This window comes from Pocillopora verrucosa, chromosome 8 (assembly GCF_036669915.1).
Source record: "Pocillopora verrucosa isolate sample1 chromosome 8, ASM3666991v2, whole genome shotgun sequence".
In the NCBI taxonomy this organism is placed as follows: domain Eukaryota; kingdom Metazoa; phylum Cnidaria; class Anthozoa; order Scleractinia; family Pocilloporidae; genus Pocillopora; species Pocillopora verrucosa.
This window is the reverse complement of record NC_089319.1, coordinates 9,772,337-9,795,111: the sequence shown is the minus strand read 5'-3', so window position 1 is coordinate 9,795,111 and position 22,775 is coordinate 9,772,337. Positions and strand designations below refer to the sequence as shown.

Here is a 22,775-nt window from a genome sequence, read left to right as displayed (position 1 = left end):
AAAACCGAACGGAATTTTTTCCACTCCCAAGGAACAGAACTGGATTAAAATTGTTTCTTGAGAACGAAGTTGATCTTTTCCTAAGAGAGAAAACTTGATCAATAAGGCGACTTGAAATTTTTCCAAAAAACTTAAATTAAAGATACAGATGATTGTAATGTGGAAAATGTGCAGCAAATGTGTAGAATGCGTGACAGGGTTTGCGTTTTCGTATAAAGTTTGACATGAGTGGTTTACTCGTGATCACGGAATATATCTTATTCAACCAGCCATAGGATACGTAATAATTTTCAGATTTTGACGTTTACTTTATATAAAATTTTGTTTTACAAACACACTATATATTACTGACATTTGATTAAAGAAGGGATGGCATTCCATAGGGCGAGGATTGACGACCTGTGTGACAAGACAAGTTTTATTTTACCTTGACAAAAAGTTGAATAATACGATTTTCAAAACAAACAGTTACGAAAGGGGCTGTCATACTTTAACTGGCAATGCTAAAAACAATAAAGCAGTTAATGATAATACCGTTCGGTTTCAATCTGCACTTTGAAACTCAACTCGAAATCAAAGGGCTAATTCATGTAATTTATGTGTCTTCCTACAACAGAATTTATCAAGAGTTTCGCTAAAAAAAGTCCCTTTGCTGCACAATCCTTATCATTTCGATGCAAGATATCCCTAAAAATGAACGGCTTGAAAATTTCATTCAACAATTCATCCCTTTTGCTAAAAATAAAATTTTCCTGGGTTCATTGATTTAAAAACAAGCTAATAATGATAGTTTGTAAATTTTCTGTTCGATGAGATTGTGGGCCGATTTCTAAAGTCGAACCAGGGAGATTTTCTGTAACGGTGTGGTATCCAAAACAAAATTAAATACCACAAAATTTCCTTGTGCTTTCAAATGTCGTTTATAGAGAAAAACATTGAAGTAATTTACAAAAATTCGCTCACGGTAATTTCTTCATTTTCCATGGCTTGATCAAAATTCAAAATTTTGCGGGATTTTTTGTGAAATCATCCTGCAAATTCTATATTTACCTCAGATTTCCTCAGCCACCATTCAGTCTCAGAATGTTCTGAATAGAACCTGAATTCGGTATTAGCAAATCCTTTCCTTTAAAGTTTAAAATGGCTGACGATCAAGGCCGGTTTCGTGTCGATAACTTCCGACTCTATGTCCTCTGCGTTGCACATGAATTGGCGTAAGATATTTAAACTTTGTAGCTCAGCCAGTGTTTTGATTCCTATACACATAACATTGACATTTGCAAGACAATCGGCTGATTTGAAAACAATAGATTGCCATTAAGTAAAAAAAATGACATCTGTTCAGAATAATTTCTTGGCTATATTTTCCCGCTGAAAACTGAGAGGGGGAGCATCATCATAGTGCACGATATTTTGTGCACTCGGAAATTGATCTATTTATTAAGACACCGTATCCATAAAATAATAATAATAATAATAATAATAATAAAAAGCATAACTTCATTTGATCTCCAAAGCACATTTTGTAATAAAAAATAAAAATAAACTTAAAACTTCCTCTAACCCTTGAACTCCCAAGATCTGATTGTTAATTCTCCCCTCTAGCTGCTATATATTTCCTTTATCTTAGTTTCGAGAATCTGGTGTAAGATGAAGAAAACAACCTTAAACTGATAAGTTTGAGTATTCTCATTACCTGTTTGTTGGATAATAAATGGCTATTATAGGAAGTAGTTACATTTTAATCATTTCTGGGAGTTAAAGGGTTAAAGACATGTTTGGAAATGAAAGGGAAGCCCCTTTATGATAATTCACCGTCATCTATTGTAGTTTCCATTTTACAATCAATCTATTTCAATCTCAGTTTTTCTTTTCGTGTTGGGTAATAATTTTTGCCCGGGAAATTCGGTAAGGTAAGGATTGCGTATGGCATGTTTTACTCAAAGCATGTTTCTAGAAGCTTTTTTACGCGCCTTTTCTTTTCTTTTTTTTTTTTTTTTTAATCTTGCACTTAGACTGACAACATACGTAAAAAATGAGAGGAAATTCCGGCAAAACTTACTGTTAAATTGTCTAAACAAGGAATAAGACAACAAGAAGGCTTTGAATGGTATCCAAAAGGTTTAGAAAAATAACTTTCCTTAGATCAGAAATGAAATGTGTCTCAATATTTCGCTCTTACCTATTGACAAATTCTCTAGAAAGACATCTAGGAAGATTTGTCTCGAATTTCCGGGCAGTTTTTGTTCCAATCGCGTCTTTTACTCTGCCAGTATTAAACATTCCAAGAATTCAAAAAAGTTATTATGTTTCTGTTCCATTTAAGTCCTAAGTCCTAACAACGAATACAATAGTTTTAAATCATTCTCCGCCATATTCTTATCTACTTTATGAGAAAGTTGGGGAAGTTTCAGTGAATAAAGATAATAATATGCGCTGTCGGCCTTCGTTAAAAATCTCAAATTATGCCTGAATCCTTGAAATTATCTGTTTTTATCAGAAAAAAAAAAAGCCAAAACCAATTTTGCTTTTCTCACGACTGTACGCCGCAGTTGATTGTGTGGTGTGCTTCTCCTAGTGAGGGTAGTCCCTCTTTCTGCATGTCACTCGACAGACAGACAGACAAGGAGAAAGGTGGGCAGAGAAGAGGTCATTCCAATCTAAACTGAGAATTTTCTTACTTGGCCGCAAGGGTTAACTTCAAAATGTTCTAGGAGCATCCTGGTGATTCTCACATGGGATTGCTAAAAGTTCAGGGTACGCGGTGGCGAAAAAAGAGATAACGAGAAAAATTTTGTTACTTATGCTTTCTAATCTAGAAGTCTGTGTGGAGAGGAAAAAAGCCTACTGAAAGGAACCAGGATCGGCTGCATTAACGTGACGATCACCAAGGTGTTGCTCAAATGCCTCCAAAGTTGGAACGTCGCCAACCTCTTCAATTGCTTTTATCAGTTCAAGCACAGTCGCTTTGTGGCCCACGGTTTGCTCCCAATGGATGAGGACTTGATAAGATCTTTCGTTCTCTGAGCTGTTTTCAACTTGGATGTTTTGAATGGTTGTATTTGGTACAAGAAGGGCTCTTCCAAGCCACTTCCAATTGTTGGCCAGTTGCTTGGCGACTACGACAAGACAGCAACTCTGAACTTGTTCTTACGAGGCAAAAAGAGAGCACATAGGTTGAAAAAAGTGAGAAAAATTTCAAACTTTGAACATGCACCCCACAAATAAACATTGAGATCCATTTGATCCAACAATTGATCAAACCGAAATTAGACCAGCCTCAGTTAAAATGAGTTTTGCTGATCTCTTTCTTTAAATTTCATTAGCAGTAGTTCTGAGTTTTGTCATTCAGCATATTCAAAACTGCTGGTAGGAACTATGGTCTCTCCCAGAGGATACTGCTATATTTATAGAATAATAATCATTTGGCTCCATCTCAAGGATCAGCATGATGTTACAAACGCTCATTCGGAAGAGGCATAGTGTGGTTTTGTATATTCTACGTTTATTGTACATTACAAGTCAAGTCAAAAGGGCATGTAGAAAATGGTGAAGTAAAGAGGAAGTTCTTGTTTTCAACATGAAAATTGACTTACCAGAATAACAAGGAGAATCCTCTGGGACCTTACAACTGCCATCTTGCGGCTGCGGAAAGAAAATTCAAGAAAGAGAGAGGAGAAAATTATAACTTTTTCACGAAAAATGAACCAACGCATGGTAATTTTCCGAAACAAAATTGCTTTCTTTTTTTCAAGATCTTTTTAACGGTTCTCTGAAATGAGATCGATTATGAAATAATTTTACGGGAATAACCAGAAAGTCTTTTGACCTTCAACTTCTCTTGCCTAGAATTTACGCCGAAAGAAAAGTCTTTAAGATAAGAAATTGGGGCGATTCTTTGTTTAGATAGTTCCTTACCTCGACAAACCATTGTTTAATTTCTTCAAATTCGTGGACTGGCGTAGAGTTACACCACATGGGCTTAGATGGCACAGTTGGGTCAATGCAGATTACGTGGCGACGAACGCCTTCGGCTGGGGAATGGACAGAGGACACGAGCCCACCACCTTCGCACTCTCCATCATCATCGCCTTCATCACTTTCATCAGAGGAGGTTTCCGCTCGGCGAACCGTTCCGTCACTGGATGACCCAGGGCAACGTGGGTTAGGACAGACAGGCCCAAAGCTGAACTTAAGAAATCTAAACTGGCGCTGACAAATGTCTGTCATTATTGACATAAGTATGTTAAACAATTTGTGGAGCTTCTTGCCATTCTTGTACCTATGAGGGGGGATAAATAAATAAATAAGTAGAGAACCTATACACAAATGGAACTATTAATTAACTTCTACGGTTATGATTTGAAGGAACCTCTTTAATGTCTCGTTCACATGTGGTAGAGCGGAAATCTACAATTCCTAATTTCTAACAATCTCCACGAGAATAATTAATAGATGTGAATGCGTATGACTCAATGACACCGACTGTGCCACTGCTATGTCAATGTATTAAAATTTCGTTGATGAACAGGCTTCAAATGAGAGATGCTGACCCACATGGCAGCCATTCAAACTGCTGACCCCAGGGGGATAAAGTGTGTTGCCCATCAAGAAGGAGGAAATCGCACTTGCCTTGCCCTGATTCGAATTTGGTTGTGTTTCTGACACATCTCCGTAAGAAGAAAGAAACTATCTTCAAATGAAAATATGGCCATCCCTTTGGTGATGATCGGTTTCATACCACTACTGTCTTTGCTTCTTGCGCTTGTACGAACAATAAAGTAGTTAAAGAGAGCGGGAGGTAGGAAACTACGGAAATCAAACACGAGGAGTTTGTCTGAGGTACAAATTCCAGACCAGCTTTTCTGACAAAGCTTTTCCCACTTTCTCATCAAGCTTTTCTCTTTTAGGTGAAATGGAACAATGTATTTGCTGATTTGAGCACTATTCTCGTCACCTTCACCTGGAACGGTGCCATCTTCGTGGTCTTTTACCTCAGCTGAGGCAGAGATTGGGCACAGCATACCTGAAGCTTCCAAGATACCAACAAGCTCAGCAATAGGGCTTCTGAATTTTTCCCATAAAAACTTAAGAAGCTCGATGTCAGCCACTCCTTCCTCTTGCAAGGTCTTCCACTGACTACGGTGTCTACGATCAATATCCAGGTGGTCGGTAACATCGTGAAGACAAGTCATAACATCGACTAGGTATTGTGGATTGATGACCACCAAGTCGTTCAGCTCGGAGTGATACGTCGTCGGTCCGATCAGCTCCTCTGAAAAAAAAAATTACCTCCATTTGAACGGGGTAAAGGTTTCGAAATAGTAATTTAGTTTCGCTTGAAGAGTTTAAAGAATGTTCTCAAATTCCTCAACCAAATCATTGTCACTTTAATGAACATGGCTGGTTGAGATTTATGAGACATGTTACAGAAAGGAAATATCTCTATGATAATTTACTGACCTGGTAGGATTATCACTCCACTGTCATGGTAGAAATGCAGCATGCTGTCAAACTCTCTTTCTTCGACAACACAGGAAGTATTCTGCTCCATCATGCGTTTCAGGTTGATCTTGCGCACACAAGGTGGGAAAAGTGGATGATCCCTGCACTTCAGAATTTCCTCTTCAAAATGAAGCCACAACACAGGAAGTTCCTCCTCCATTTTCCGTAAGAGAGCAGCTTCATTTTCGATAGCTTTCCTTAAGGCTATGGCACCAGAGTCTTCACCACCTAGGGAGTTTTCTACCGGAAACAATAAGCTTCGTTCTTTACTATTAACCAGTTGCTGCCCAAAGCTCTCTACCAATTCATCATAAAGGTCACTCTCTGCAGTAGCCAAATCTTCGTCAGCCACTTCAGCACGGCGCGTTCCTACGAGGAACACAGGTGTCGTGTGAGGAGTATGTACGCGTACGGAATTGAGCCAAAAGTGTATCTCCTCTAAGGCTTGGTTAGCAGTCTCAGGGTTACACAGCCGAACCAAATTCAATACAACAAGATAAAATGAACGCCGATTTAGGAAAACATGGTGCATTGCTTCATACAAAGAGTGGCCTGCAAAGTCCCAAATGCTGATTTTAGTGTACTTCTTCTCGCTATCATTCGGTGACGTTCCCGCAGGGAGACTCAGCTTTCGCTTGATTTGATCGACTGGCATGGTACGTGAAGGGGTGTCTCCAAATAGAAGACTGGGACTTGCAGAAGGAGACATATTTACCATACTTTTTTCATCCGCGTTGCTTCTTATTCCAGTACCTCCTGAAGTAGATGGACCTTCTATGCTAGCAAGTCGCCTGAAATTGGTTGGGGGAAAAGACAGTCTTGACTGAGAACAACCAGGTTGTTTGCCATGAGAATCATTAGACTGGCCTTTTACTGGGGTGCCTCTAATTCCCTGACACACTTTCTCAGCTAAAATGTCATCTACAATGGAATTATTCAGGTCAACCGCATGCCACGACTCGTCTAATTCTGTCATCTCAACCATGGATGTGACAATTCCACGAGTTTCTTCCCGTTCTTCTACAAAATCTTCTCCACTAAGAGAACGTACCAGGCTTGTCTTGCCCACGCCTACATCTCCAATCACGGTGAGCTGCATACGAGGTACACAAGCTTTCCCCTCAAGTAGTGCCTTGTTAAATATTTCAACTGCCAACTTGCCCCTCGCAAGAACTTCATAAGGTTCACTGGATTTGTCTGTATAGGTTTGGGATGCACGAATGAGAAATATTTTCAGTAAAACATTTTATCAATTGTCATTTACGAATTTCCTTTGTATAATTTATCCTTAGGTTTTGTAAATATATCACTTTATTTATTTAAAGAAATTCTCTCATTAGTTAACATCTAGAAAACGTTCAGGTCTTACTATGTGACTGAGGTAGTGAGTTCTACTGATTGGCAACAATAAGGTCTCGTTTTAGGGGAGAGTTGTTAGGTTTTGGTATAAAGTTCTGCTGATGGTGGCTATGGACTATGCGTTTTACCAAAAAAGACCCCACCTTTCAGGGCAAGGGAGAGAAAAGGGAGGAACAAATGCTGCTCATAAAATGATAGTTAGCTTAGTCAAAATCACTTATTGTAAACGTTTCTCATCAATTTTAAGATAGCTTCACCTTGAATATTTGATGGACTCACTTCTTCAGCCTGCCTTGGTTCTTCACGACCTTCGATTTGCGTGGGTACCTCTGCAATATTTACACGGCGTAGATTGTCACATAACGGTTCCATTATCAGCTTGAATTGCTTTGCTGTGAAAAAACAGTACCTCATGATTTTAACAAATACTCCGTTAGACGCCAAGTTAGCTTGAATTGCTTTGCTGTGAAAAAACAGCACCTCACGATTTTAAAAAATACTCCGTTCGACGCCAATTTATCATCAAAGTTGCAATATGATTAGGAAGAAACGAAAAAGGTTGCTGAATTGTATGCCACCAAAGTTATCAGTGTATTGCCAACTCACTGGTGAATCAACGCAGACTGTCACCATCCTATTCTTTTAGTTCAGCACAAGACTAAACAAAAATTTTAGGGTTACAAGCACAAACTAAAAATTAACTTAAATAACCACCAGCTTTATGTTTTGCTCCGTCACAAAGTTCAAAAATAGCTGGAAAACTCGCTCTTCAAACCGCCATCATTCTCCCCTACGAAAGGAATATTTTTTGCACTCTCCAGACTTAGCAAATTAATGGTATTCAGTCATTTAGCCAAATGATATCCAACAACATACATACAATGCATTCTTCCCTACGAAGGGAAAATTTTCTGCACCCTCCAGTCTTAGCAAATTAATGTAATTCAGCCATTTCCCAAACAGTTGAATTAATGCAGCACTCACCAGCCAAATGATATCCAACTACATACATACAATATCTATCTTTTGCTAAAGACATTGGAGTGTTTCCATTGCAATCAGGTCTATTTATATCACCACCCTTCTTGAGCAGTAATCTGAGACAGTTCCCGTGTCCTTTCCATGCAGCTAGATGAACAGGAGTTTTGCCATCTTTGGGATCAACAACATTTGGATCTCCATCGGCCCAGCTAAGCATGATCGTCAAACACTCTTCGTGGCCGCCGAAGGCAGCACAATGCATTGGCGTGAATCCCATCTGAGGTTTCGACGGTTGATGAGAGTCTCCTGGCGAATCTGCCATCTCATTTCTCATTAATTTCTCCACGAGTTGAAATTTCCCCGTGCAAGCGGCGTAGTGCAAATCTTTCAAATGATGGCGACTTTTTTTCAAGTGTTGAATTAAAGCTCTCGTGCTTGAAAAGTATCGACCACATTGACCACAACTTTCGGGTACACTAGCCTTCGAGATCTTATGTTTTGAACTGTGTTCTAGATGCTTAATATAACTCTCTTTAGAGTCCTTTCCCTTGAATGGTCGATTGCATTTCGCACAGCTATGAATAGCCCTTACACAGGGTATATCCTTGTCAGTAATCGGCATTCTCAATCCTAGTAAACCAATAAAATAAGTAGTAAAGGTAGACCTGAATTCCCGTAACTCCGTGAAACACGGTTTTTTCCAGAATATCGCTGCTGTTCCCAATCTCTTTCATTATTTGCTTTGCCAAAAAGCTGGGAACTAGGAAGTCATTGACTTCCGTTTTCTCCAGAGCCTTCGGCTTCCGGTTAGTTGGAGATGTTTCGCATCAACAGCGAAAGAAATCTTCGTCAAGGGGATTAGTACGGGTTTTTCAGCAGAAAAAAAAAATGCTGAAACGCTCTCTTTCCCGAGGGAGTAAAAGTTCTGTGCTGGCAACCGTTAAAGTGCAAACCACTCCTGCACAAAATTGGACAACCATTCAACAAATAAAAATTTAGCTACAAGCTTCCTCGTCCAAGGAAATATGAATATTGATATGCGGCACAACAAGTTTTTCAGTTTCCATGACTACGTTATGCCAGGAGCTATACATTGCAGTGATCGAAAGATTCCGTTATAATTTTGATTTTTTTTTTCTTAATTCATAAACACAATGAGATGTACTTTTTTTTCCCCAAAAAACGTGGTATTTATTGTACATTTTATTAAGAGGTGATGGCATTCCATGGTGCGAGGAGTGACGACATATGTGACAAGACTTCTATATTTACCTTGACCCAAGTAAAATATAACACGATTTCCTCAGCAAACCGTTTGGAAGTCGGCTGTCAAACTTTAAGCGGCAATAATAAAAAATACCTGATTAAACAATGCGTAATGACAACCCACTCGGCGTCAATCCGCACTTCGAAACACAACTCGAAATCGAATCAAACTCGAATAATTCATGTAAGTTACGTGTCGTCCTAAAATAAAACTTAACAAGAGCTACGCCCAAAGAAATGTCCTTTTAACTGCACAATCCTTATCATTTCGATGCAAAATATTCACAATTATGATCAAGGATTACCGATGCGGTCAAGCAAACAATTTTTCCGTCAGTCAACCCCTGAAACACAAAGGCGCTTTTATTTAGTATGCCTTAATCCGGGAACTTATGACAGACAAGCGATAATTTACATCACTTGTTTCCGTTTCTAAAATTGATTCACGTCTGACATTTCTTCCGAAGTAGAGGGATTATTGAAAAAAGCGTGCTCAGCAACGCGCCAAAGCTGTTTTAAACCTTGGTTATAAAAGGTTACGATTACTCTGCCGTGCGGCTCACTGCGTTGCGCTCTAGAGGAATTTGATTGCCTCTAAGCTTCCTCGTTCCGCGGAAGTCTAGGTTAGCGTCGAATGGGAAAACATCAACCTACGTGATTGTATATCGTTCAAGCTCTGTCGTCCATATAAAGCCACGATGGATCAGATCAAAACGAGGATTACTCTGTTGGTTACTATGATGTGGATCATGTCTTTTACGGTCTGTGTGATCGCGACTAGCTCACAAGGTAAACAAATTCCTTAGCCTATTTTATCAAGAAAGCAGAAATATAAAACCTCTTCATGTTTGTTTGCTTCTCTCGTGCAGTTTCGTTTCTGTAATGTCAAGCTGATTTCCTTCAGTTGAGAATAACTTAACATATCGTTTATCTCTTTCACACACAAACTGGTCAGATGTTCCATTAAAGCTTTAGCAGAATTCTGACACACATGCTGACAAGGAGCCCCTGTCAGCAGCGATTTTAACAAAGCCTTGAAGCGGGAGGCCTTCAAGTCCATTAAAGACGACATTTAAAGGTCAAAACACATTAGACTTCACGGATATTCGTAATTAAAACTCAATGGTTGCGTGATAAGATTTACTTTCATAATTTCCTGCATTTCCTTTATCCAGGACGTTGTAGCTCAGACAATTATATAAAGCGACGAATAATGCATTGACTTGTTTATGTTCCAGAAATGTAGTCATGTATAAAACACAAAGGTTCACAATTACTTATGTCAAACATCTATTCAGCTTTTCTTTACGGATCACACGCTCTGCTTCACTTAATGATGATTAATCTGTTTTCCGGGCTTGAGATTATGAAGCAGACGAGCAGTAATACTTTATTTCCTACTTTCAAACCGTTCTGTATGGGCCTGTTGTTAGCTGCATCGAAATCATTCTAGCACTTAATGCATGGCTTTAAGTTTCTGTAATAATGGTTGTCTACAAATATTTAGCGAAATAACCTTAAGATCATCCTTCCAGAAAACTTATTTCTGTAAATTGAGAATTCGTCGGCGTAAAGCTTAAGAACAACTGAATTGATAACACAAGCCATTTAGATTTTAAGTTAGTCGAAAGGAATATTTATTTGCCTCTGACAAAATGATTCAGAGCGATTTGTATGAATTTACACGAACGCAAGTAATTTTTAATTAAGCTTTTGAATAATTCATCGTCGTTCGTCTAGAACCAAAGATTATGAAAGAACCATGTTGACATATATATACGAAAATAGCTAAAAAGAAATTATTTCGTTGAGAAGTTATCCCATGCAGTTATGGTTGATCCGCACATTTTGAAAAAACTGCAAGAAAAATGTCAGTCTAGAAACTTGATTCCTGTGGTGTAATTTTTCAACTAATATTAGAGACAGGTCAACGTTCGCCGTGGACCGGAAGTGCTCACTTGAACAACTTCAATTTCATAACTACGTGACTCCTATCACGAAGTCAAGGCTGGAGAATCTGACTAAAGCGCTTTCTAATGTTGTATGTGGCTGTGTATAACTCAGTATATTTTCACTAGTCGCGAATAATGTTTTCTCTTGGTCCTTGAAACCCGTGTGTAAAAGTGGATATCCATAAAGGAAGTCACAAAAATTAAAATTAAAGTGCTCTGTGAGCAAACCCGTGAATTGACAGATGACTTATATGATTTTTTGGATTATGTTTAATGTTATCTGGTTTAGGGAATTTTTGGTCGATTGTCATATTTAGAGTACGAGCAGTAGTTCAGTGTTCGCTGATGTAGCAAAGAAACAAAGTAACGTTGGGATAAGAAGGCATTACAATTGAAATGATCATGCTATTGCATTTGACAAGGGTGGATGATGTCATGTGTTTTAAACGTATATCATTTCTGTTTCTGGTTCAAAAGAAAAGGTTGGAGGTAAATGTGGGTGAAAAGTGAAATTTACTGTCCTTCGTTGTAAATATTAGAAAATCAAGGCAATACTGTCTTAATGAAAACATTAACGATTCCCTCTTTATCAAATGAGACAAACGGGAACGAGTTTTGAGTGATATAACTAAGCCAAGACTGCCACCGTCATATTTTAGTCACGTGCTAGGCAACGTACCGAATCAATAACAAGATAGAATTTCATTTCAGGCCTATTTATCAATTTTGTGGTGTATAACTTTCGCATTTTAGTACGTAATATTTATTTTGAATCTTCAAATTGTCTTGAAACTTAAAAAAAAATTGTTCTTTAAAAATTCACTGAAAATCGGTAGCTAAAATTGTTTGTTCAGGTGTTATTTGATTTTCGTGTTAACTTGTAATTTCGTTAGTCGCCGGCATCTTGTGTTGCTTGACACAGGAAAAACACACGATACGAAGCGTAATGATCGATTTTTTCCTCAATCTCACGCCGTAGCAGAAAAAGCTTTTGAACATCTGTAAACTCCGAGCGCTTCGCAGTAAAGGATATTTTCAATGAATCTTCGGATTATTTTCAAGTTCAAGGATTGTAAATTACAATTTTATGAAAAACGAAGGTTGTACTGTTATTTCAGTGTGAATCCTTGCATGCTGCCAGTTGCTGGCGCCGCTTGTTGAAACTAAAACGAAAAAAAAAAACTCTTTTAAGATTATCATTGGCTTCTTTGTCACCCCACCACTATTCTTAGCAACAAAGGTCACCATTTCGTTTGTTTTTTGCTCGCCAAAGCTATCAAATGCACTCAAAAGCTTAAAATCGAAAAAAAGTTTACAGGAATCGACCAATCGAGCGAGCGAGCGAGAGAGCGAATGCCATTCCCTACATCGTATCTACAACTCGCTCTTGCGCATGCGCGCAATTCACGAGTTAAAAAGGAAAACAATTGACCCTTTAACTCCCTAGATCTCATTAGTAATTCTCCTAACTGTCTGCCAAATGATTCTCAATAGCTAGTTTAGAGAATCTGGTATCAGCTCAATTGGTAATGCCATAATTGATATTTTTTTTTATTCTCATCACTTGTCTGCATGATATTGTATAGATATAATAAGGAGAAATTTTCTCTTGGTCACTCACGGGAGTTAGAGGGTTATAGACACGTTGAAGTCTGTGTTAGCAAAGACTGGGTGCCCATTTTATAAGGTGACGATGTAGTTCGAGTGAGTCGGACCTCCTCCGTTTGGCTTGTAGCCAACGGCCTCTGTTTGGTGGAGGAGAATTGGGAAACCCCAATGAATTAAGTAAGAATTAAGTTGAAGATCAAGTTAACCCTTTAACTCCCATGAGTGACCAAGACAGAATTTCTCCTTACAATATCAATACAATATCAACCAGATAGCTGATGAGAATAAAGAAAAATATCAATTTGGGGATAATTAGTTGATCTAGCACTAAATTCTCTGAACTAACATTATAAGAATTGTATGGTTGACAGTAAGAAGAATTACAAATTTGATCAGGGAGTTAAAGGGTTAAATGATATTTTAAAATTAAATAGAGCATGAATTTAGAAAACAATTGTTCTTTCATTCATGATGGTACCAGATTATTGCATCAATTTTTACGATTATCATAGTGGAAAATTGGAATGAACATATGTAAACAAGCTATTTCCTCGTGTATTTACATGTAGATCGTAGCTTATGCTGCTTACGCTTTTCTTGCTCAGTTTTTGGCACCCTTTCGCATTGTGTACCGATAAAAATATTTCTCACCCTGTACTTATAACTATCTGTTAAAAAGTTAAAGGTTATTTATGATAAAGACTCAACAGAAGTTTAGATAACATTATCATCTCTTTTATTCCTTACCAGTATCATCATCTTCGCCATCTGCGTCAGCTTCAACATTGCCGCCAACTCCTACAACACCAATAGTATTACTACCGACATCACCTGCAGCGTCAGGATCACCTCAACCATCAGTGTCAGGGTCAACATCACAATTAGCGGCATCAAAACCATTGTCCTCATCCTCAGCCGAAACAACGACATCACCACCAGCATCACCGTCAGCGGCACAAACATTAGTAGCATTACTACCGACATCACCAGCAGCGTCAGGATCACCTCAACCATCAGGGTCAGCGACAAGATCACCTCTAGCGGCATCAACACCAATGTCCTCATCCTCAGCCAAGGCATCGAAATCAGTGGCACAAACATCTATAGTATTACTATTGACATCACCAGCAACGTCAGGATCACCTGAACAATCAGGGTCAGCGACAACATTACCCTTAGCGGCATCAACACTACTCACATCATCACCTGAACCATCAGCATTGACATCAACATCTCCATCACCATCATCAAAGTCGGATTTACCACAATCGCAATCAACGCAACTAGCACCATCATCAACGGGACCACCAGAATCACCATCAGCGTCACTATCGCCAACAATAGTTGCATCAGGGTCATCATCATCAGAACAAGAGTCGCAATCGATATCATCATTAGCATCAAACCAATCAAAAAAACGGACTCCATCACCGCCATCTCCATCACTTCCACAGTCATCATCAGTACTGCAACCGTCATCATCGTCACCACCAGTATCACGAATCCAGTCAACACAATCTTTACCTGTAACATTACCTTCCTCGTCGATAGTATCGACAGGTTCGACAAAACAAACTGTATCGACGACAACAAAAGCAGTTACAAGCACAGTGTCTACGTCACCGACGTCGCAACCACCTACCACATCGTCAAAAGGTAACAGTGAATAAGTAGACCATCCATACTTTGATCTGTTGAAAACTATCCACACCTCATGTTTACAGCACGATATTCATGCTATAGATCTGCTGTATTACATACATAGTTCAGTTCTGTGGTACAACATCTACACTTCAGATCTGTTGTATGACATCTGCACTTTAGATGTGTAGTATAATCATAGCGTTACCCGCTTCTTTAGTTTATACTAACACCCGTTATTATGTTACGGGACTTGAGGGTCACTCCTGACCATATGACATATGACTTCTGCACGTGATTGCAAAGGTGCAATCACGTATCATGGGCTACCTGACACTTTACGTGAAACGTGCTTAAAATAACCCGCAGGAACAACCATTACTGATAAAATTTGTTTCTTTCATTTGTATTATGACTACAGTAGAAGGCGCTAAGAAATTCGATGGAAAAGGCAAAGTGAATGAACTTTGGGACGACGAATATAAAAATAGCAGTTCCGATAAGTACAAAGACCTCAAGAACAGGCTGGAAACCCATTTAAGACGAATTCTCGAAAAGAAATACGGACAGAACTTAATCAATCTTGAGGTGGAAAACTTCCAGGAGGGGAGTATAATTTTCGACTTCACAGTTTTCCTTACATCTACGACGGATGTTAATGCCGATAGCCTGAAGGAGGCAATAGAGAAAGATGAAGGGGACTCAAATTTCACTATATCCATCGAAAGTTTAAAGCAGGTCGCTGGTCCCGCACCAACGACAACGTGTCCGACTGAGCAACCTGAACCGAAATGCTCCGTAAAGGCGTGGATTGTGGTTGTGATCGTACTTGTTATTATAATTCTGGTTTTGCTTGTTTTATTGCTATGGTTAATTGTGAGTAACGATTGGTCCTATAAAAGGTTTCTTTCTAGTAAACAGAGTAATAATAGAAGCTGTAAGTAAGATTAGGTTCTTCCGATAACAATGAGTAAAGGATCGTTATTATTGAGGATCGTAATTATAATCATCAATCAAAGAGAAGAAACACCTTCAGAAAGGGGCAATGAACACTAAAACTGGAGAGAGGTCACAATACCAGCTATGAGCGCGAATAAACGCGAGAAGCAAGTCACGTTAGTTTCATTGATCGAGAGGGCAGCGCCAGCATAAAAACAAATCAAAGAATGGATATAGAATCCAACCAATGCCATCACGAATTTCCATTGTCACTCAGTTGAAAATTGCTCCATTCAGATTTAACCAAGGGTCGCAATGATTAGAACACACAGCTGTTATTCAATCACTTATGACCGATTCTCAACACTATTCTTTGGAAAAACTTCAATCTCCCCAGCCTAGGAGTTACAATAAAAAATGACTTACAGTTCTATATTAGTGACCTCTATGTAATTTCAGTTGAAGTGCATTTCGAGCCGAAACTAATTTTTTGTTTTTCCCCGCAAAGCATCAAAACAGAAGACTGAAAAATAGTTGGAAGGGGAGAAAGGCGTCAGTTCTGCACAATGACAACGATCCTTTTGCACAGCCTCGTATGTACAGCGTCGATTCCAAAGATATGTACTCGTTATCTGGTATATCGGATGGAAGACGAGCAAAAGGTCATGGCTTGACGGTGGGTTTCTACTTTCACCATTGTCCAGTTGTAGTGACCTTTATTACTGTCTGTGCAGCCTTAACAATTAAGCCTCATTGTTAACTTTTTCTCTAAAAATCCGATTTAAACTTCACTTTCTCTGAGCACCTTGGTCGCTCTATCTTGGCCTTTCTCATCACGTGTTTAGTGAATTTTTATCTACTCTTACGATATTTTTTGGCCGGTTTCCTTGGATTATGAGAGATATTTTCTCGATGCTTTATTGTGGGAAACCAAGGAAATCTTTACATAAGATAAATGAAAAGACGTATATTACATCGAGAAAATGCAAAAAGAGGTAAAATGTAAATGTATTGGTGATTTTTTCTGATTTTTCTCTTCAGCTTCTCACCCGTTGCCTTGCTTTGTTTTCGTTACACAGACATTTAACGCGGAGAATGAAGGTTATAATGGCCCGGAAAAGGACGACGAGAAAGCAGAGCCACAAAGCGATGAGCCTATGCAAGCCGACCTCAAAAATGATGTTTCCGAAAAGGAAGACAAAGATGAAGAGAATGTCCAGTTTTTACCTGGAATTGGTTTTTATTAGTGAAACAGCTAAGACAAAAATGTTATTGTCTTCTTATCGATTTAACTACAAGGGATAAACAATGAAGAAATGAGTTTTTCATTCATTCTGATCCCAAGCTCAACCATAACCATTAATGTCGAGAAAGCCTGTGTGGCTAGTGTAGGAAGCCTATCCTTTTCCTTTTATCCAAGTGGGGGACACATGAGTTGTGCGAGGGCTTGGGGCGAAAACCAGCTAAAAGATGACGAAAAGGGAGAGGGCTCTTCGCTTTCAATCCACGCCTTCGCGCGGCTGACGTTATTCTCGTTTGGGTACAATGAAACGGCAAAGCATTTTACGCAGGCCAAGCCAAGCCCTTCCCTTCCTATCTATGTTGTTTAGGGCAGTGAATAACGACAAGAGTAACCAGTATTGTTATATACCTAGACTTTCTCTCAACAAAACGAGAACTGTGATTGGTTGATTCTTGGTTACGTGCCCCTGATCAAATTCAAATGTATCCCGACCGGGATAAAATGCGTAGTTGTTGCCCGCATGCCTAATACAAGAGCACATGATTGTTTAAGAGAAAGTCTAAATGTATGACAAAGCTCTTAATGTATGTTCCCACGGGAAACTAGTTAGTTTTGTTTCCCTCAGGACTATACTTTAAGTGTATAATATCAACTGGAGTGTCTGAGAATAATGTCGCCGATAGCATTACACGTGTGTTCAATTAGTTAATTAATCCTCCCCCCCGGCCCCTAAACAGTGACGTGAGTGTGACAGACTAGATAGAAAGAACAGTTACCTATTTTTCGAAATACTGACGCATGTAGCACTGGATTTAGATAACAGTAGAGTTAATAACAGTCGTTCTGTTTTAAAGTAATGAATGTGGCCTTTCGCACGTTTTTTTGTTTTCCATCCAATATGTAATGGTAGTAGGACTGAGTGGAGTCCAAGTCGGTCTGTAATCATACAAATGATAACAAATCGAACGACCGCGAAGTCTTCTTACCAATTAATCAAAACTATAACAGAATTCTCGAACGTGATTGGTCATCAACAGCCCGATTTGAGCACTAATAGGGGAAAGGACACTGTACGCGTCGTGCTTGTAATTGGACAGTTAAAGGGGCAGTTAACACGTCAACCCTGTGTAAGTGGACAGAACGCGTCATGCGCGCCCTGTTGTCCCGAATTCCGCCGAGTTAACTGTTATTGCTTTCTTTTATATGAAAACGCATGACCGATGTCTAGTTTCTTTCTCAAATTTTGTCGTAGTTTTGATTAATTGGTAACAGGACATCGTGTCGTCCAACTCTATCCGTAATCATACGAGCTATTAACAAATCGGACTCCCGCTTGTTAATCGCTTGTGTGATTACAGACCGAATTGGACTCAACTCAGTCCTTTTACCATTATTAATCATAAAAATTACTGTTTGCGAGAAAAGCAGAATAGCCAAGTTATGAAAGAAAGGGAAAATTTGCATTAGAAGACGGACAATGGAGGCCTAAATTGCGATTGGTTGATTTAAACTACAAATGTGATTTTTTGGCTAAAATTACAACTTTTAATATGATTGGCTTATTGAACTGTCCATATCAAATTGGCAAACGAATTAATGGAATTAAACCAATCACAATCGAGGAAATTGTAGTTTTTTTGTTATTTAATAAGAGCTTTTTTTTTTTAAAGGTAATTGCTAATAAGAGCTTCTTTTTTTCAAAGATTGTTGATAACGAGAGCCTTTATTTTTCGAAGGTAATTGGTAATTTTCATTTATGGCTCGAGTCTTTCCGTGACTCACACGCCTGGAATATGATAACGTAACTATTTGTTCTAAGTGACACTTATTTATTTACTCTTTTAAGTTCACACTCTATTTTATAAATCGAAGAGACAACTATTTCTTTCCATGGAGTGAGTGAGTTTTCAATTGTGTGTTTGTTCCCTTAACAATAATTTGAAAACCCTCGGAGAGTCGATGACCTTTAAATCGACTTTAAATGCCTACTGACTAGGCAATATGTGATACAGTTGTTGAGACTTGAAAACCTCCTTTACAGAAATAAACCTGTTTGTTCTAGAACAAGAGTTGTGCATAAGGCAAAACTTATAACTACCTACGGGCCACGTGTTGTGAGAATTATCGATCATGTTACATTTTATGGGAAAAATAATTCACTAATTTTATTTCAGTAATCACAAAAATACGTCGATTTTCGTAATGTTAATTATACGTGTTAAATACCTACAACTACAATACAATTACAAATTCAAATCACTATTATCTTCCTGAAGAAGCCCCGACAGAGTCAAGAAGAATTCATGGCATGTGTACCAGAATCATTCGATCCCAATGCAGTCCCACTACACAAAATTATCCTCAGTCTTAACATACCATTTCTACGATCTATTATAGAATCAATTTTACAAGAGTCGTACCTAACAAAGGACGTTTAGCCCTGTGATAACAATCAGCAACTTAACGAATCTATCTACCACGAAATCTTAAATAAGTACAAGTCAATTTTAGATTTTAAATTTCAGAAGTTATCTACCCACTATAATTTTTTTGTCTCGGGAAACGTACATTACGTTGTGCGATATATGGCCTACAAAGCCCTATATCATGAAACATTCATGAAAAGGCACAACAATTATCCTGCTTGAATTTCAAGTGCTTTACATTACTTCAAGCTACACGTGGGGACATTCAGTTAGAGAGCTTGAACGGTTCCAGAGCCATCGCCAGCTTGTGAACACCGGATAAGCACTGGGCCCAAGCGGTCTGTGAGGCCGGGAACCTCTTGATAATGAGCCATGACGAAATCAGGAACAAACAGAAGTACATGGACCAACGGATGTTCCGCAATCTGGAAATGAACCAAGGGAAAGCTTAAGGTCAATCTAGGCTAAAGTAAAGAGATCTCTGAATTTATATGAAAGAGAAAGGGAGTCGAGGAACATTTTCAAAAGTATGATTCAGAACATCAAGAAAGCTTTCATTTCTTTCACAAAAGCTAGCCACCAACAACCATCCTAAATACGACACAAGCAGCAACGAAAGATGCTAGAACGAACTATTCTATTTCTCCAGAAAAATCAACGACAAACGTGGTCTCCACCGACTAGCTGGTCGAGGAACGAGAAAACCTCAAACCCAGTACTACACCAAGACATTTACGATATCTCTTCTCTTTATATCCAATCATCAATAAGCATATGCTCCATACTGTTTCTCCATACATTTCCTAAGGTTCTGACAAGAAGAATTAGTTTAACATTTATGAGCTTCCTGAGTTGGTGATCATTTCCTTTATTCTCGTGACCTTCATGTTTGACTCAGGGGTGATATTGTAAGGAGAAATTGGATATAAGTCATTCTTAAGGGTCCAAGGGTTAAGCAGAGGGTAGTAAAAGATTCGGTGTGTCTTGTTTTTTTTCACAAAAATTAGTATCACTCTAAAAATTCACTTTACCCTGTATTTTGCGCATTTAGAATCTCTTGACCCTTACCTAACTAAACCAACAGCGACTTCCTCTAATAAATTCAAAGTGAAATATGTTTTCATATACTATTATAAGAGTAAAAAAACTGATAGCATGTTAAGAGTCTTGCCTGCGAATGCGGCTTTGCGCAACTGGAAGATTGGCCATTTCTTCTTTGAGAACAAATTTCTTGAGGCCGAGAATGAAGTGCAAAAAATAGTTGTTCCAATCCAGCTTCTGCACGTCAAAGTTGAATGTCTGAGAACACAGATAGATCAAGGAAAATGTTAAAATAAGCTACACAAAAGTTGCATCTTACAAAAATGCGTGATATAAAGGTGCCAGCTCCAGACAAGGCGATAAGTAAAACTCGCCAACATTCAGAGCACAATAAGCAATAGAAAATATCCAGTCTTCCTGGTCTTTTAAACCCTTTTCTTCCAGGATCTTAATATCACTTCTCTGCACTGTCTGCCATACACTCCTCATGATTTTGGAAATGAGAATTCTGTGATAAATCAAACAGTATTCCCTGGTTGACATTTTTTACCACCTGGTCGCTTTTAAATTTGAAAATGTATGGATACTGAATAAGGAAATAACTCTTAAGTAAAAAACCTTACGGCTTTACTTTACATAACAGTTTATGTCCCACAAAGTGGCTGAAAACAGTAAATAATTTGTCGTTTCCTCAAACCATGCAATGTTACATGGCTATTTCAGTTCTGTAAATTTGAACTTCATAAGTTACAGCCGAAATTTTGGATAACGCGAGCCAAATTCCACAAGGAACAAGTTTACTAACCTATCTGTCTAAGGGGTTCATATCTTGGATCAGTCCATGATAGTTGTCCATTGAAAACTACAAATAAAAAACATCAGTTGAAATTCAACAAGCTCCTGTGAAATGCTACAGTTGCTTACACTTCGTTTGCGCTCACGGTGGACAGACCAGCACTTATGAGTTTAAATGTCATTTTGGCGGGAGACGCAGTAAACTCAACTCAAGGCGATCCGACAGAGGCCAAAAACCTCCGCAACTTACTGAGTAGTTCTTCTCTTGATAATCCCTGAAGGAAGTGTTCGGTTTTGTTTTTTACGGCCTAATTCATTGTAAAAGTATTTTTATTTTTGACCATCACTCGTAGGGTAATCATGAATACGTCCTTCCCATACAGGACAGCTCCCAAACTCACCCATCTCAATGAGAATAAGTTCGTGTGTCCACATTACATCGATTGTCATTATCAATAAAAATATAGATTTCAGAAACGTGATGTAAAATATAACTATAATCATTAAGTCCATTCTACCTCCCAGCCTCTGGAAGTGATGCTAGAAGATCAAGCTCTTTGTTGCCCGGTCCAGCTTGCCATATAACTTAGTCATTCTGTTGAGATCAAAACATATCATAACATTCTCTCAACAAGCTGATCACATAAGAGTAATTTTTTTCCTTCCTTTTTTAACCGGAGAGCCATTGAAACCAGTTTGTTTGGCAAAATTCATCTTTCTTAACCTCTGTACCTTCAGAAATTGTTTTTTTCTGGCCTAGAAAGAGATTCATGTACAAAACTGATAAAACAGTAACTCGAAGCTAGTTTTGATTACAGCACCTTTGTCTTTGATGAGCCCAAATACAGGTAGAAAAACTTGGGCAAAACCCTCTAACTCACTCACCTTGGTCTTTGCCCAGAACAAAAGGATCCCATGTCAGCGATGAAGGCAGGGATTTTGTAACCAATGTAGCACCAGTAGTAGTGAATCAGTCTGTAAAACAAATGAATGAACAAATTAACCAATTAATTAACAAAACAATCAATCCATGATCAGTAAGTTAGTCAGTCAATCAATCAGGTTGTCAATCTCCCAAATTTCAATTCATGAATGAATTGCATCATTCTGATGATCTATTCATCGACTAAGTAATCTTTCAGTCTGTCAATGTCCTTCCATTAATGTCATACAACCACTCATCTGTCCAAACAAGACTACAGTGACTAACAAACCATGCAAGACAATATTGACTGCAACAATAATTATACAGTAAATTAATGGCTATTTTCTAAATGATAAATTTTAATGCTGAAATGCTCTCTTTCCTGAAAGAGCAAAAGTTATGTGCTGGCAACCGTTAAAGTGCAAACCACTCCTGCACAAAATTGGACAACCATTCAACAAATAAAAATTTAGCTACCAGTTTTCTCGTCCAAAGAAATATGAATATTGACATACGGCACAACAAGTTTTTCAGTTTCCATGACTACCTTATGCCAGGAGCTATACATTGCAGTGATCGAAAGATTCCGTTATAATTTTGATTTTTTGAGTTTTTTTCTTAATTCATAAACACACTGAGATATGCTTTTTTTTTTTCCTAAAAAACGTGGTATTTATTACACATTTCATTAAGAGGCGATGGCATTCCATAGGGCGAGGATTGACGACATGCGTGACTAGACTCCTTTATTTACCTTGACACAAGTAAAATATAACAAGTCAGCAACAAGTAAGTCAGCTGTCAAACTTTGAGCGGCAATAATAAAAAAATGAGACATTGCGTAATGACAACCGCTCGGCGTCAATCCGCACTTCGAAACACAACTCGAAATCGAATCAAACTCGAATAATTCATGTGAGTTACGCGTCGTCTTAAAATAAACCTAAGCAAGAGCTGCACCCAAAGAAATGTCCTTTAACTGCACAATCTTTATCATTTCGATGCAAAATATTCATAATTATGATCAAGGATTACCGATGCGGTCAAGTAAATAATTTTTCTGTCAGTCAACCCCTGAAACACAAAGGCGCTGT

At 38.4% G+C, this 22,775-nt stretch overlaps 2 protein-coding genes and 1 long non-coding RNA gene across 4 annotated transcripts; 1 reads left to right on the top strand and 2 right to left on the bottom strand.

The window, feature by feature from the left end:
• Window positions 1-1,340: 1,340 nt before the first annotated feature.
• Window positions 1,341-8,532, bottom strand: LOC136283134 (uncharacterized). The gene is made up of 7 exons (XM_066171465.1): window positions 7,849-8,532; window positions 7,122-7,256; window positions 5,464-6,702; window positions 4,633-5,275; window positions 3,919-4,282; window positions 3,597-3,645; window positions 1,341-3,149 (listed from the first exon to the last, which is right to left on the bottom strand). The coding sequence occupies exons 1-7, from the start codon at window positions 8,465-8,467 to the stop codon at window positions 2,845-2,847; spliced, it is 3,354 nt and encodes a 1,117-aa protein (XP_066027562.1). The 5' UTR covers window positions 8,468-8,532; the 3' UTR covers window positions 1,341-2,844.
• Window positions 8,533-9,536: 1,004 nt separating this feature from the next.
• On the top strand, window positions 9,537-16,579 carry LOC131778873 (uncharacterized). 2 transcript variants are annotated; one of them, XM_059095351.2, is made up of 5 exons: window positions 9,537-9,900; window positions 13,422-14,327; window positions 14,737-15,188; window positions 15,760-15,927; window positions 16,331-16,579. In XM_059095351.2, exons 1-5 carry the CDS (start codon window positions 9,810-9,812, stop codon window positions 16,496-16,498), a joined length of 1,785 nt encoding a protein of 594 aa, XP_058951334.2. In that variant the 5' UTR covers window positions 9,537-9,809; the 3' UTR covers window positions 16,499-16,579. The 2 variants fall into 2 exon arrangements, with proteins under 2 accessions (XP_058951334.2, XP_066027572.1); XM_066171475.1 differs by having other exon boundaries at window positions 14,734-15,188.
• Window positions 16,580-18,198: 1,619 nt separating this feature from the next.
• LOC136283142 (uncharacterized) lies at window positions 18,199-20,215 on the bottom strand. The gene is made up of 2 exons (XR_010718587.1): window positions 20,092-20,215; window positions 18,199-19,345 (listed from the first exon to the last, which is right to left on the bottom strand). It is a non-coding gene; the product is annotated as an uncharacterized lncRNA (long non-coding RNA).
• Between the last annotated feature and the right edge of the window lie 2,560 nt (window positions 20,216-22,775).